The sequence below is a fragment of the Ictalurus punctatus genome, chromosome 12 (genome assembly GCF_001660625.3).
Source record: "Ictalurus punctatus breed USDA103 chromosome 12, Coco_2.0, whole genome shotgun sequence".
NCBI classification, from domain to species: Eukaryota; Metazoa; Chordata; class Actinopteri; order Siluriformes; family Ictaluridae; genus Ictalurus; species Ictalurus punctatus.
Window position 1 is genome coordinate 29,275,247 of NC_030427.2, and position 15,613 is coordinate 29,290,859.

A 15,613-nucleotide genomic window follows, 5' to 3' on the forward strand; every position below is an offset into this window, starting at 1 on the left:
CAGGAGAGGAACCGGATTTGGTCTTCTGCTTTTGTAGCTCGTCCACTTCAAGCTTCGACATTGTTGCGAGATGCTTTTCAGTTCACCACAGTTGTAAAGAGTGGCTGTTTGAGTTACTGTATCCTTCCTGTCAGCTCCTGTCATTTTCCTCTGACCACTCTCATCGACGAGGCGTCTCTGTCCGCAGAAACGCCGCTCACTGGACGTTTTTTGCTTTTCGCACCATTCTGTGTAAACTCTAGAGTGTGTTGGGTGTGAGACTTAGAGCGTAGACTCTAGACTGTTGATCTCCTGGGAATTTCCCAGGAGATCAACAGTTCCTGAAACAAGCCCATACAACGGTCCCCATTCGGATATCTGATGATGAACATTAACTCACGCTCTTGACCTGCATCTGCGTGACTTTTTACAGATCGTGCTGCTGCCACGTGATTGGCAGATTGGATAATCGCAAAAATATATAGGTGTTCCGAATAAACTGGCCAGCGTGTGTATATATTTACAAATTGTAAGGTATTTTAAATGTATGTCATGCTGTACTGCACTGTTATACAAATAATAAATATATTAAGCATTTATGTTTATGTGTTTGCTATGAGAATAATAATAATTATTATTATTATTATTACATTGATAAATGTTAATCATCAACACAATGACTGTAAATCCGTCTTTCGGATGAGACGTTAAAGCGAGGTCCTGACTCTCTGTGGTCATTAAAAATCCCAGGGCACTTATCGTAAATGAGTAGGGGTATAACCCCAGTGTCCTGTAGAAATTCCCCCATTGGTCCTTCTCTATCATGGCCTCTTAATAATCCCCATCTCTGAATTGGCTACATCACTCTCTCATCTCCTCTCCACTAATAGCTGGTGTGCGATGGGCGTTCTGGTGCGCCATGGCTGCCGTCGCATCATCCAGGTGGATGCTACACACTAGTGGTGGTTGATGAGACACCCCCCCCCCCCCCCCTCCATACTATGTAAAGTGCTTTGAGTCTCTAGAAATAAAAGCGCTACATAAATGTAAGGAATTATTACATTATTATTAAATAAATTATATTCCAAGAAATACAATACAAAAACCAAGCCTACAGTCTGAAGCATATGAATATATTTATTGGAGTGTACTGTGTGTGTATTTGAGCTGCAGATGTACTATGTATATGTATAGCTGTATTATAGTTAATATTATGTTAACGCAATATAATGTGTATTTTGAGACTTCTGTGCAATTTAACAAATACTGTGCAGTAACCGATGCATACAGTAGGGGGTAGTATAAGCGTAAGTATCCCGAGAAGCAATTCATGACCTTCTTTTTAAAAGGTTTGACCTCCCATTCATTGTGAACCTTTTTTATCGAGCCTTAAAATACTACGTTCACAAATATGACTGTGTGAAGTGCTGAATAAGATATAAACAATGAAGGAAACAGAACAGTGCAGCTGAACACATTATCATGTTTGGCGGCTGTGGATCAGGTGGTAGAGCGGGTTGTACACTAATCGTAGAGTTGGCGGTTTGATTCCCGGCCCACATGACTACACATGCTGAAGTGTCCTTGGGCAAGACACCGAACTCCAAGCTCTGCTACCATTGGTGTGTGTGTGTGTGTGTGTGAATGGGTGAATGAGACACAGTGTAAAGCAATTTCGATAAAAGCGCTTTATAAGTGCAGACCATTTACCATCCTACATATTACTCGACCTCATGTTGAGACACGTTAAGAGTTAATGTGCTATGTAAAAGATAGTTAGTCCAGAACTAGACATGAACTCGCTTCACTTGCTATTGCGGTATCTGATATAATAATTAAAAAAACAACAATAACAACAGCAAAACAACCCCTGATAGTTAAAAAAAACCCTCTACTTTATTTCTTGTCAAAATTTTTGGTTAATGTTATTACATATAATGTATTTAACCTCGTATTTCCACATATAATCGAGCAGACACAACGACTGTTGCAGATGGTCCAGTAAAAATGAAAAACAAAGTCGCGTGAACACTGTTGGTCTGGAAACACTGAACACAGTCTGACAATACTGTATAAATCAACTGCATTATTAACATCGTCTAATAATGTGATATGAATAAAATGAAATGAATGAATAAAAGACTGTTCATATACAGTAAGTGCGCGAAACAGAAAATAAACGTCTGATGAATGCAGAAACCAATAAAAGGTGCGAGTAAGAAGGAAGTAAATGACTTTTTAAAAGACCCTACGAGACCACAAAGAAAAAACTGAATGCTCTATATTCAAATATAAAATCTTAAAACATAAAAACAATTTAAAAGAACAATTAATACACGTCCACTCGTCAAGCCGTGTCTGTGACTAAAAGCTCAGACATGCGCTGCGTTATAGGTTAACGGCAGGACTTTGTACCCAAAATGAATCTTAAAGACTCAAAGCTTATTATTCAGTTATTCATCTTAAAGTGTATAAACAGTCATATAGTTATGAGAGTAAGAGCACTGAGAGACAGGCGCTAGGAGTTTATGAGATTAATGCCAGTTAGACCGGGTTGTGAAAGAGGAGAATCTCTACTGGATCTTAAAGATGGTGTGGAACTCGCGCTCAAAGATCTCACTCAGTCTGGCTCCCATCTTCCCAAACTCATTATCCTGCACAGACAGAGTGAGGGAGGGAGAGAGAGGGGGAGAGAGAGGGAGAGAGAGAGGGAGAGGGAGAGAGATAGAGGGAGAGAGAGAGAGGGAGAGAGAGGGAGAGAGAGGGAGAGAGAGAGAGGGAGAGAGAGAGGGAGAGGGAGAGGGAGAGAGAGAGGGAGAGGGAGAGAGAGAGAGGGGGAGAGAGAGAGAAAGAGGGGGAGAGAGGGAGGGAGAGAGAGGGAGAGGGAGGGAGAGAGAAAGAGGGGGAGAGAGAGAGGGAGAGGGAGGGAGAGAGAAAGAGGGAGGGAGAGAGAGGGAGGGAGAGAGAAAGAGGGGGAGAGAGAGAGGGAGGGAGAGAGAAAGAGGGGGAAAGAGAAAGAGGGAGGGAGAGAGAAAGAGGGGGAGATGGGGAGAGAGAGAGGGGAGAGAGAGAGAGGGAGCGAAAGAGAAGGGGAGAGGGGGAGAGAGAGGGGGGGAGAGAGGGGGAGAGAGGGGGAGAGAGAGAGGGGGAGAGAGGGGAGAGATGGGGGAGAGAGAGAGGGGGAGAGGTGGGGGAGGGGTGGGGTAGAGGTGGGGGAGAGAGAGAGGGGGAGAGAGGGGAGAGATGGGGGAGAGATGTGAATGATGTGGGTGGCATACAAAGTAATGAAAATCTCCTTAAACTTCTGGTGTAATGATTATATGACCATGATGCATCAACTTAGCAATTAGACTGATTGAAAACAACAATCATAAAATCAATTATCATCAAGTATGCTTTATTATAAATAGACTCTGTACAAAAAAGGACAGACAGATAACGATCCCTCGATATTCCAGTCACGCCCTGGATGTGACGTACGTCATCACGGGTCCTTGTAGCATTTCATTTATTCATTTCATTGTGTCCTCAACCTCACTTACGCTCTTGTAGCTGAATGATCACAGATCCCCACAGCCACGCCCCAAAATCCCCACAGCCACGCCCCAAAATCTAGTGGAAAGCCTTCCCAGAAGAGCGAGTGGAGCGCGTTATGACAGTAAAGACGGAATCAATCTGGAACGAGACGTTCAACAAGCACATATGGGTGTGATGCTCAGGGGCGCACAAACTTTCGGAGATATAGTGTATATTCATGCGGAAGCCTGAGATTTACACTACACCTCTACTCTGTACAACGATGCGTCCAGGAAACTGCACTGTCTCCAAACTCTGAGGTAGAAAACATCTGGAGATTGAACTGATGAAAATTTCTGGACTGTTCTGAATGTAAACAACCCCAGTGGTGTAGAAGTGTTTATCCTGTACAACACACACACACACACACACACACACACACACACACACACACACACACACACACACACACACACACACAGTGTTTGTGTCTCACCTCGTTGAAAATGCGGCAGTTCTGAAAGATGAGCCTGACGTCTCCCACAAACTCTCTCAGTGTTTTATACTGCTTGTCCTGCAGTTTGGTCTTCACTAGGTCCAGCCACATGGGATTAGGGATCACCCGGGTGTACCTCGGCACCTGTATAAGCACGCGGGGCAATAAAGATTACCCAACAGAGTATTTATTTTAATTACAGCACGCCATTTCGTACAGCAAGGACGAAATCTGATGAAATACTTTGAATAATAACATTGAATAATGCGTATAAACACTGACTCTACCACACATCCTGTGATAAATATAGAGGGAAAGAAGGGGGGCGGAGTTAAAATAATGAGAAAGAAGTCTTACTGTTGCAGTGGGATCTTCAGTAAACACACACAGTGAGTCCGCCTTATACAAACACAACAGCAAATACTCGCAACGCTGATGAAAGAGGATAGGCAACATAATCACAAACAGAGCTCTCTCTCTGTGTGCGTGTGTGTGTGTGTGTGTGTGTGTGTGTGTGTACCATAATGTTTCCGGAAACAGGACTGTTCAGAACACCTTCATTGGTCATTTGAATCCACAATCCCTGGTTAGCCTTTAACACACAGAAAGTGCACATCCAATCGCCCCTAAACACACAGACACACACACACACACACACACACACGCATACACACACACACACACACACACACACACACACACACACACACACACACGCACACACACACACACACACGCATATACACACACACACACACACACACACACACACACACACACACACACGCATACACACACACACACACACACACACATATACACACGCACACACACAGTTGTTTGTTGAAAGCCTGTGTTGCTGCGTTAATTCAATCTTTTTTCTAAATTTTCGCTCTCTCTGTCTCTCTCTCTCTGTCTGTCTCTCTCTCTGTCTGTCTCTCTCTTTTTGTCTATCTGTCTGTCTCTGTCTCTCTCTCTGTCTGTCTCTCTCTTTTTGTCTATCTGTCTGTCTCTGTCTCTCTCTCTGTCTGTCTCTCTCTTTTTGTCTATCTGTCTGTCTCTGTGTCTCTCTCTGTCTGTCTCTCTCTCTCTGTCCGTCTCTCTCTCTGTCTGTCTCTCTCTCTCTGTCCGTCTCTCTCTCTGTCTGTCTCTCTCTCTCTGTCCGTCTCTCTCTCTGTCTGTCTCTCTCTCACCCGAGAGTTCTTTCCTGTAGCACTGGTAAGTGGCAGTGATGGTGGAAAGCTCGTGGACACTCGTCACAGCACACCAGATTTCCCGCAGAGTTACAAATGAAGCACACGTCATCGTTATCCTGATCCAGCTGTTTACAAGAGAAAATACAGTGAACAAATGCATTACGACTTCACAAGATTAAAATGCTCTATCCATATCATTCTACTCTGTGTTGGCTCACACACAGTACGAGGGTGAGTCAAATGGAAACCTTAACAGTGTGACATGAATTAAGAATCAGACACACGATATACAAAATATATAAATATATAGTATTTTATAGCATAGTGTTTAATCTGGACGATCGATAGCCGCTGGAACACCTGCACTGAACAGAAAAATGTTTGCAGCAAACAATGTAAATTAAAAACAAACCCGTTTTCATTCGACCTTGTATATAGACTAGAGGTATCTGTATCAGTTAGTGCTGAAAATATCCGTCTCTGCATTCGGATTTAAACCTTTCTTTCGTTCTTTCTTTCTTTTTTTTGAAATGAATATGAACCCTACTACGCTCGTGAAAAACACTGGATAAAAACTGGACATAAAAAATGCCGTGTGTGTGAATTCTGCCTCTGAGAGTTCCTCAACTTCAGCTACATCACTCACGCCAGTTGGTATCGACTATAGAAGTGCACAGGATCCACAGTCACACAGTTATTATTTCTGTTTGTAACAAATTCAGTAGTTTATTCTGTTTCCCAAAATATAAACAAACTAGTAGCCTCATTCAAACCAGCACGACCCTGACCAGGCTGTTACTAAGGATGCGCGAATAAACAATATAGTACATGCATCGCACAGCGCTGCACAGTCACGTGGTCTTTGTTCGTTTGTCCTGCGAGGCTCATATCCGACAGCCTGCATGCACCTGCATGAAACTAAAAGCCTCTTCACTCTTTTGTTGTGTCTTGCGGGATAGCAATCCTGATCTCTAATCTCTCTAGCGGATTGGTAGTCCTGTGAAACCTTCTGCCATGTTTGCCTGGAGATAAAACCGTACTGTGCCTCCGATTTGTATCTGCGGTTGTATCTGTTTAGAGAGCGCCCGGGGTTTCATGGGCCACGGGTTTGAGACTCACCGGGTCGTCAGAACGGCACAGAAGACATGGACACGGGTCTGGATGGACATGCAGGATCTCCTTCTACAAACAGAACATACACGTGTTGGCCTGAACGATCACACTTTTATTCATCTAAACACAGAGAAAGACAGTGTGTGTGTGTGTGTGTGTGTGTGAGAGAGAGATTGAGATAGAGAGAGAATAAAACTTAGTGTACACTACAATGACTTAATAGATGTTTACACATTTCTCGCTTAAGTTACCTTCACCAGGAAGTTAAGAGTTTTGCCGTGACACAGTATGTCTTTCTCCCAGCGTCCGTCTGTCAGCGTTGACTCCTGCTTTACGAACTCCTCGGGAGTGAACCAGCGCTCCTCTGTGCGGATGCTCTTACTGTGCGACCCTGCAGCACACACACACACACACACACACACACACACACATACACATGTACGGGAACACGCCAACGCGACACGACACGACACGCTGTATTTTTATACACTTCAAGAAAGGGAAACAAAGCGAGGCTGGTGAAGGAACCATTAACTTGCTTTGACATTCACTGTAATTATAAATGGATTTTAATTTTTTTAAAGAAGTATGATGTCATTTTTTAACATAAAAATTTGTAATTATTGGCAAATTGCTGAATTGCTATAGGAAAATATTCACTTCTGGGTGGTAAGAGGGACACGCGTCGTATCGCACCACCTCGTCTCTGGTTATTTTCCTATAACAGGACACTTACTGCGCACTGTTATATCATGTACTATCGTAATATGCACCGTTTCTTTCCCAAAACTACTGCTCTGCGTGATAATCTGCCTGCTCACATCATTCGGCTCAGCTCTGATTACCACCTACCTGCAAATCTGCTTTTATATAAAATCCCACCGACAGAGCCACAGCTGACTTTCAAAGCAAAATCCTTAAATGTAGACAGATCCACTGGCTCGCCGTCTTCTTCCTCTCCTTCTTCACGGTTCGCTTTCCGCTCCTCCTCGTGGCCTTCACTCGATCCCGCCGTCTCTACACTGGATGCTGACTCTAACAGACAGATTGATAAATACGTAAAAGGTAATAATAATACAGGAAGAGACTGTAAATATGCATGCGCGTGCGTGTTTTGTGTGTACTAACGGGGGCCGGGGGCTTCCAAAGAGCTGACGGGAAGCTGAATTTTCCGATTCTGCGAAAAGAGAAAAGCGGATATCTGCGTTCCTTTGTATTTTATTGAGCTACACCATGAGAAATATTGAAAAACGAACCTTCTGATCGTAGCGTCTTTTCGCACTTGGAGACTGTAGATGACCCTCCTAAACAAAAACAAAAAAAACAACAAGAAAATGGAAAAGAGAAAAAAAAAGTCTTTAAATGTACCTACAGATTGACGTATGAACCTTTTACAGTACCCAGTCCAATCAGATATTATATTTACCTCTATAAGCTTCTGCAGTGGAGTGTTTTGGCAGGAAATGCTCTGTTTCCAGTTCTTGCTGCTTCCCTTTCCAGCAAACTTCTCAAATTCGCTTGCACTGAACCAGCGACCCTGAGACTGGATACTCTTGTAGCCTACAGGAACAAAACAAACATCCACTTAAAATAAACCAAAAGTAAGGAATAAAGCATGACCGGGTGTGATGAGGTGGTACAACTAATTGTATTTATTGATGAACAACACATACTTTTTTTTATATGTTTATAGTAACATTTCATTTTGAGGACATCGCATATATAAAGTGATGTAATCCCTGCACCGTACACCCAATTTATACATAAATTAAAGCTGAAAGTCTGCACTTTGGGCTCATATTCAATATTCAAATTCAGCTCTAATATACTGCGGTATATTAATTAGCTCAAATACCAGTAACTTTGTCAACGTCCAAATATTTATGGACCTGACTGTATGTTATGGCAGCCATTCCTTCTCGCTTGAAGTTAAGACAAACGTCTCCGCTCTGAAGATTTCCCCGTGTTGGAGAATTTACGTTACAGCTTTACTTCTGACACTGGAGACTCCTTCCATAAATGCTAAATAAACATCTCCTCACAGAAAAAAAAATTCTTTATACTAAAAAATATTAATACACAGTCCCGACTGTGCCGTTGTACTTACCTTTATTTTAAATATAAATGATCTTAATTATATTAAATTAAGGCGTACCTTTAGCCAGTTTGTCCCGAAACAGAATGCCTTCTTTATCACCGCAGGTAACAGGGAGCTGAGTTTTATACAAACCCCACATCCAAATATCCGCCTTCTCTCCTTTTTTTAAAGGATTGGCTGACAGACAGAGAAACAGACAATTCTTAAGAATTTTAATTCAAATAAAATGATTAAAGCTATCAGTTATAATACTGCATTGTAGTACAGAGGCATATTATATCTTTTCTAGCACAAGAATTCAGATTAAACAGGTAGACCTCCCTTAAACCAGACTGTAATAACAGTATAACAGATTACCAGTAATATTGCCCTAGCAATTATTTGCTATCTTGCATCATCAGTCTGTGAAGACGCTCTCATGTTCAGTGTCAAACTAGCAACTCTACAAACTTCACAAACTCAGAAGGGCCATGTATCTTTCTATATGTGGTAATTACAACACTTTCCGTACTGCACACAGTCTCTACATGCGAGACGGATACATCCTAATCCAGCATAGATTATTAAAGTACCAACTTTCAACCCGAGTACCACCAAGACATCTGACGAAGCCTGCTTTGAGAGAACTTTGAGTGTTTCCAATGTTCCCAGCGCATCTAATCAGCTAATACGGCCTGTCAGAAATATCACAGTTACAAGGTGAGAGCGCATTTGAACACCGCCACAATGCGGTGATTACAAACGGGGAAGTTGGGGCATGTAAAATTACATTGGAGTGAAATTCTTTCTTTATATATCCCAGCTTGTTAGGAAGTTGAGGTCAGAGTGCAGGTTCGGCCATGATACAGCGCCACTGGAGCAGAGAAGGTCTTGCTAAAGAGCACAACAGCTTGGCAGTGCTGGGGCTCGAACCCCTGACCTTCTGATCAGTAAGCCAGAGCCTTAAGTGTTGGCCCAATGTGACCCAAAATACACTTCTTGCCATTGATGATACAAAAAAAACAACAACTAAAACTAAAAACAAAATAGGTTTGCTCAGATCCTGCGTTCTCCTCACGTCTTTCTTTTTTCTCGAGTTTCATCATTTTTGCCCAAATATTATGTATCCTTTAGATTTTAATTTCTGATTCTAAGACACGAAACAAACAGGAAGAGAAACTGACTGAATGTGGGCTTCTTTGCTGGCTTCTTCCGGTTACTATTAGAGAAAGGGGAAGGGCCTGGTTCTTCCCGCTTGTTCGTTTCTTCACTGCTTTTCTTTCTCTTTCTTCCACCCGTCTGTCCATTTGCTTTATTTTCCTTGCTGTGGATTGGGTCTTTCTCATTCCTGCCTAGTACCTCCGTATCGGGGAGCTGCATATAAAACCTGAAGGAGCCTGAAACAAGAGTCACGCCATCCTTTAAAATAATATTCTGCACGAAGATGAAAGCAGATTATAAAGAAAAAGGACTGAACCCCAACAGAGATGAGAATTTACGCTCACGTCGTGTTTACTCTTAATCGATATTGTGGAATTATGCAGGAAACAAACAAACAAACAAAAAAAGAAGATAAACAAAACTCGGAAATCCCGACGGAGTGACTGACCGTCCAGGAGGCTGTTCCGGAGCGAGCGGAGAACCGAATATTTCTGCAGGATGTGATTCTTAAATACACAAGTCCAAAACAGCTTCACGCGCTCTCCTCGCTCCTTCTCCAGCCAGTCCAGAATCTGATACACACCTTCCTGCCTTTTGCTTTTACACTTCATCTTTATTACCTTCTACACAGAGAGAGAGAGAGAGAGAGAGAGAGAGAGAGAGAGAGAGTAATGTTGTTTATAAAGATTACTGTACTGTATTATTTTGGGTATAGACATGTCCCTAATTATAAACATCTCAGAAATAAACCTACCTACCAAACTGTACGTCACTGGTGTGGTACCATCAAGGGTACATCTTTTGTACCTTTGGTGTTTATGTTTTTACCTGGGAAGGTTCATGAGTGTAAAGCTTTAAAAAACTATATCAATCATCCTCCAAGTCGAAATGAAAGGTATACGATATCCATGTTTTTTTCAGGAATAATATATAAACATAAAGGGATGACAGATGTCCACTTGAAGGGATCACCCCAGCAACAATGCACCATTTCACAGACCAGCATAACCTCTTTATGTGTCAGTAACACCCAGCATTAAACAATAGATTGTTTTTTATGTTATATATACGTATATGCGAACAATGACAATACATGGCAACGAAAGACAATAGACTAGACAATACATTAGGTTCCAAACACGACTTAAATACTTGTGCTCATTAACCAAAACGGGACACAGTTGCAAACAGTCATGTGATGGGATCCAGTGAAGCGCAGTGGCTGATGGGAAAACGTAGTCAAGCGCCGATCATGGCATGGCACTTCTGCTAGCAATACTATATAGGCACGGTTACAAATTTAATGTATCGCTACTTTAAAATGAAACAAATATCTTATATATTATATCTATTACACCTTTCTTGTAAGGGGTAATAATAAATCCAATTTATTTATTTATTTAAAGGTGTGAGGGAAATGATTAATTTATTACTTTGTAATAGCTCTGGTCAAGTTCATCAGTGAATAATGCCACTTGTGGTCGTGTCATGGAGATGAGCACAGAACGTTGACACAAACGTGTTATTGTCTTCAGGAATGTCTGCATATCTGCTAAGACCCTGAAACCACCACACTGGCTCAAACCTCCTAGAACTCCCTTTTCGAGACTCGCAGATGTCCAGCTCTCTTTATGTTAAAACTTATATAGGGCATGTGAGAGACGAGCGCTTCAGAGCGCTCTCATCTTCTATCCTGCATTCTTCTATCCTGTATTCATCTTTCTGTAATAAACCTTTACACCAAAGAGGACCAGTCTACTGGTGTTTGTCTAAATTTCTACCACAAAAGTTCAAATTAAAGGTCACTTTGAGTTCCACAGATTTTCCGACAAAACAGGCCTCATCTTTCGCTAAAATGTTTTTTTTCTTGATCATATTAGGGCCACTGAAAAATCCTTTGCACTTAAATAATTAAAATCCCATCCAGGGTGTATTCCTTGCTCATGCGCAGTGTTTCCAGGATAGGCCTGGGATCCACCACAACCTGAAGATGAACGAATGAATGAATGAATGATCCTTCAGTCATCCTATAGCTCTCTGTAATGAGACGCATTTCAGGTGGGAAGCTTCTCAGCATGGAGATTAGTGCTGAACAAGCCGCCCTATCCAGTGAGTCAGATCATGTGACTCAGATCACCAATAAGAGCCGAGTCTTTCGGCTGTCAAACGATTCACTGCCATTGCGTCATCCCTTAGCAAACAGTTTGCGATTTTATGTCCGGTTTTTGATCTTATTTTGATCTTAATGTGTAACGAACGCGTACTCTGCATTGCTTTCACCGATAAAAAAAAAAAGAAAGAAAGAAATAAACGACTCGGATATGCGAGTCGGTTCTCAACCTTCTCAGAAACGATACGGTTCAAAGAGTCGACTCCTTCGCGAATTATTCGAGTACGCACGTTCCTAATCACCCCACCATGAGCGATATTAACACAGTAAACAGTATCCATTAATGAAACACTAATAAACATTAATATGCGCCATAGCTAACACAGACTACGGGTGTGTTTAGACACTGTTAGTGGATTCCCTCAGCCTATCTCGGGTGTGAGAAGAAGGGCTCATGGTGTGCAGTAAGAGCAGCTCTTGCCTTGTAGAGGTCCTCAGGTACCAGGTCGTGGTCTCGGAGCTGGTTCAGGAAGGTGTGCGGTTCCTCCATGCAGGAGATCTCCGTCTTCTTACGGTGAAAAAACCGAGTTAGCTCCTCCAGCGTCAGAAACTGCACCGGGTCCATGGCGTGTCTGCTCTGCGCCAGAGAACAGGATTATTTCACATGGAGAACAAAACACCAGGTCTGTAAGACGCACGATGAGAATTCCCGGAAGTCTCCACGGATCACACTTTCAGCGTGTTAAAGCACACTTCTAAAGTCAGACTCTACCTTCCTGATCCCTGACAGCGCTGAGTCGGTCACTCGAGGTGTGTTCTGGTGAGTTCATTCGAATCTCCCGCCTTCCTGTACTCCACCGCACCCGATGACGTCCACGCAGTTATGTAACGAAACCGAAAGTTAACCTGTGTAAACAGATTCAGACGTGATTGCGTTCTAAATCGCGTGACAGACCCCTACTGCTAGTGATGGGAAGTTCGGATCATTTTACTGACTCGGATCTTTGAATATCCTTCAGCAAAATGAACGAACCCCCCCCCGAGTCATTTCATTCATTTCATCTATCCATCCATACATCTTCTATACCGCTTACTCCTTTTCAGGTTCGTGGGGGAACCTGGAGCCTATTCCAGGGAGCATGGGGCACAAGGCGGGGTAGACCCTGGACAGGGTGCCAGTAAATCGCAGGGCACAATCACATACACACTTACACACCCATTCATACTCTACAGACACTTTGGACATGCCAATCAGCCTACCATGCATGTGTTTGGACTGGGAGAGGAAACCGGAGTACCCGGAGGAAACCCCCGCAGCACGGGGAGAACATGCAAACTCCGCACACACAGGGCCACGTTGGGAATCGAACCGCCGACCCTGGAGGTGTGAGGCGAACGTGCTAACCACTAAGCCACAGTGCGCCCGTCATTTTGTTCATAACATAATAAAAAAAATGTTCATAACATAATAAAAAAAATTCCCCAACACATCTAGTACTTACACAAAAAAAATAAACTGTAGCCTTATGCAGCCATGGCCGAATTATGAGAAACAGAAATGATTCATTAATTGCTTAGCTGGGTCTCCAGGCTATAACTCCAACAAGCTGCACAGTTCTGAAGGGAATATTATATTATTGTGGTGATGAGTTAGATCAGGGGTTTAAACCTGATCTAACATTATTGTTAATATTATTATTGCTGCTTGATTTTGCATTCATTTCTGTGATCACAAAAACCTGGAAGGTCTGTTATTACAAAACTTCTGAACAAGTCTGGTTTAGAGACTTCAATTTAAATCAGTCAAAAAGATGTCAAGAATACGTCTTGTGTGTGTGTGTGTGTAGGTGAACAGGAATAAAGATGATGCAGGTGAAAACGACACAGTGCTTCAAGACTCAAGGAAAATGAAAAACTCGACTAAAACTCTATACACAAAAACTACTGAAAGCTGAAAAACCCTTCACGAGTGTGGAAAACTCCTAAAAGTGAACACACCCTACTGAAAACAAACACCGGCGACACCCAGTGGACAATCCTATACTGCAGTTTGATTTAAACGTGTTTCTATCAATTATTGTTGCAAAGTTACAATTTACTGTTTGTCATGTAATGAACACCATGAATGTCATAGTGTGTGTGTGTGTGTGTGTGTGTGTGTGTGTGTGTGTGTCTTTTAAAAACTGGGTATTCTGGGTATAAACAAATGTAATTTAAATACATAAATTCAGAAAACACATGAATACTTAATGTCATAAATATTATGCAAATACATATTGAATGTAAAGAAAAATAAATATGATTATAGTGCATTATTTTCTCTCTGGATGATTTGAGTCTCATTCCAGTTACTGTAGTAATTAAACTCAACATTTCAATGACAGAAATGTTCTTTTTCTTTGAGCAACACGTAGTTGAGTGCGATCTTTTCTTGTTGCTGGTATGTTTGTTTTTTTATTTTTATTTTTATTATTTAATTAATACAGACCTCCTTTTTTCCTGATCATACTAACACATTTTTATCAGTAGGATATATATCTTGGGGAAAGTCAGGTTATTACAGACATGCTAAAGCTCTAGGGCAAGGCTCCCCAAATGGCATTAACATTTGACCTAGGCCCCATTTTGCAAGATGTCTTTAAAACACATAAAAAATACAGACTTCTGAATATATCCCCCCCCCCCCCCCCCTTAACCCTTTTTAAAAAATAATAATTACATCTTACATCTTTACATTACGTATGTGTGTGTGTGTGTGTGTGTGTGTGTGTGTGTGTGTGGTTGTCTGAGAATGAGAAAGAGAAAACATGCCCCCGGGCGCCCCCTGGCGGTCCCCACTTTGAAAACCACTGATGTAAGGTGTTAATTTTCGATGCACTTCTGCCCCCTAGTGGTAAAGAACACACTTTATCTGACGGTTCATTTATATACTCAGTTTAACAATAATGTAAAGTTTTATTATTTAAATATTTATACACTCATCGTCCTATTTATTAGGAACAATCATACACCTTCACATTCGTGCAATTATCCAATCACGTGTCAGAAGAACGATGCATGAATTCATGCAGATGCAGGTCAAGAGCTTCTGTTAATGTTCACATCAAACATCAGAATGAAGAAAAATCTGATCTCATTGACTTTAGAATACTTTTATTCAAATAGTGATAAATTAATTTAAAGAACTGGGTAACGTAGTGGCACACACACACACACACACACACACACACACACACACACACACACACACCATTTTGAGGACAAATTCAACTGCACTAACATTTGACAATTTGTGAATTTTTGTGAATCTTCAAAATGAAGATCCTCCTCTTCGTCACCTTCTACCTGATCTCAGGTCAGTTATTCTACTGCAGGTCAGGTATTGTACTCATATGATACTGTAAGTGTATATATTATATATTTTATATAAATGAATTTTAGTAGTGAGAGAATTTGGAGGGGTTTATCGTCAGAACATGGGCACAGAAGGAGAGTAATGTGGCAGAAATCAATCATCATTCTCAAGAATAAGAAACCACGAGTGCAATGTCCAACAGAACATGCATATCTTGTGGAGAACTGTCTTGTTCTCAGATGAATCCAAACTGCACGTGCATGGATCTGATAGTCGAGTGTTTGTGTAGAGAAAGCCAGGAGAAGAATCCCGGCCAAACTACACTGAGGGTACGATAAAGCACGAAAGCAGTGATATTATTACAAAGCATATTGATGGACAATTTATGTTGTTATGGAAACATTTATTATTTGATCTTTTGGAGAACTGTAGAGACAAGTGCAGTCAGGTTCATATAATACATTTTATTCTTTAAATGGCAAAAAGATTTCCTGTAAAAAATCCCTTTGTTATATGTTTCAGGAAAGAAACGGAACATTATATTGAATCAATACGATTCTCTATGAAGCAAAAAGCAGTTAAAACTTTTAAATCTGTAAACTTTTCAATA

The 15,613-nt window shown here is 41.5% G+C and overlaps 1 protein-coding gene across 2 annotated transcripts; it reads right to left on the minus strand.

The window, feature by feature from the left end:
- Nucleotides 1–1,850: 1,850 nt before the first annotated feature.
- On the minus strand, nucleotides 1,851–12,595 carry sp100.1 (SP110 nuclear antigen, tandem duplicate 1). 2 transcript variants are annotated; one of them, XM_047158891.2, is made up of 16 exons: nucleotides 12,421–12,595; nucleotides 12,130–12,280; nucleotides 9,987–10,161; nucleotides 9,562–9,774; nucleotides 8,456–8,575; nucleotides 7,727–7,860; nucleotides 7,557–7,604; nucleotides 7,429–7,477; nucleotides 7,153–7,335; nucleotides 6,552–6,691; nucleotides 6,307–6,369; nucleotides 5,185–5,312; nucleotides 4,512–4,617; nucleotides 4,349–4,423; nucleotides 3,992–4,135; nucleotides 1,851–2,633 (listed from the first exon to the last, which is right to left on the minus strand). In XM_047158891.2, the coding sequence occupies exons 2-16, from the start codon at nucleotides 12,271–12,273 to the stop codon at nucleotides 2,553–2,555; spliced, it is 1,803 nt and encodes a 600-aa protein (XP_047014847.1). In that variant the 5' UTR covers nucleotides 12,274–12,280; nucleotides 12,421–12,595; the 3' UTR covers nucleotides 1,851–2,552. The 2 variants fall into 2 exon arrangements, with proteins under 2 accessions (XP_047014847.1, XP_047014846.1); XM_047158890.2 differs by having other exon boundaries at nucleotides 12,130–12,285.
- Nucleotides 12,596–15,613: the final 3,018 nt, after the last annotated feature.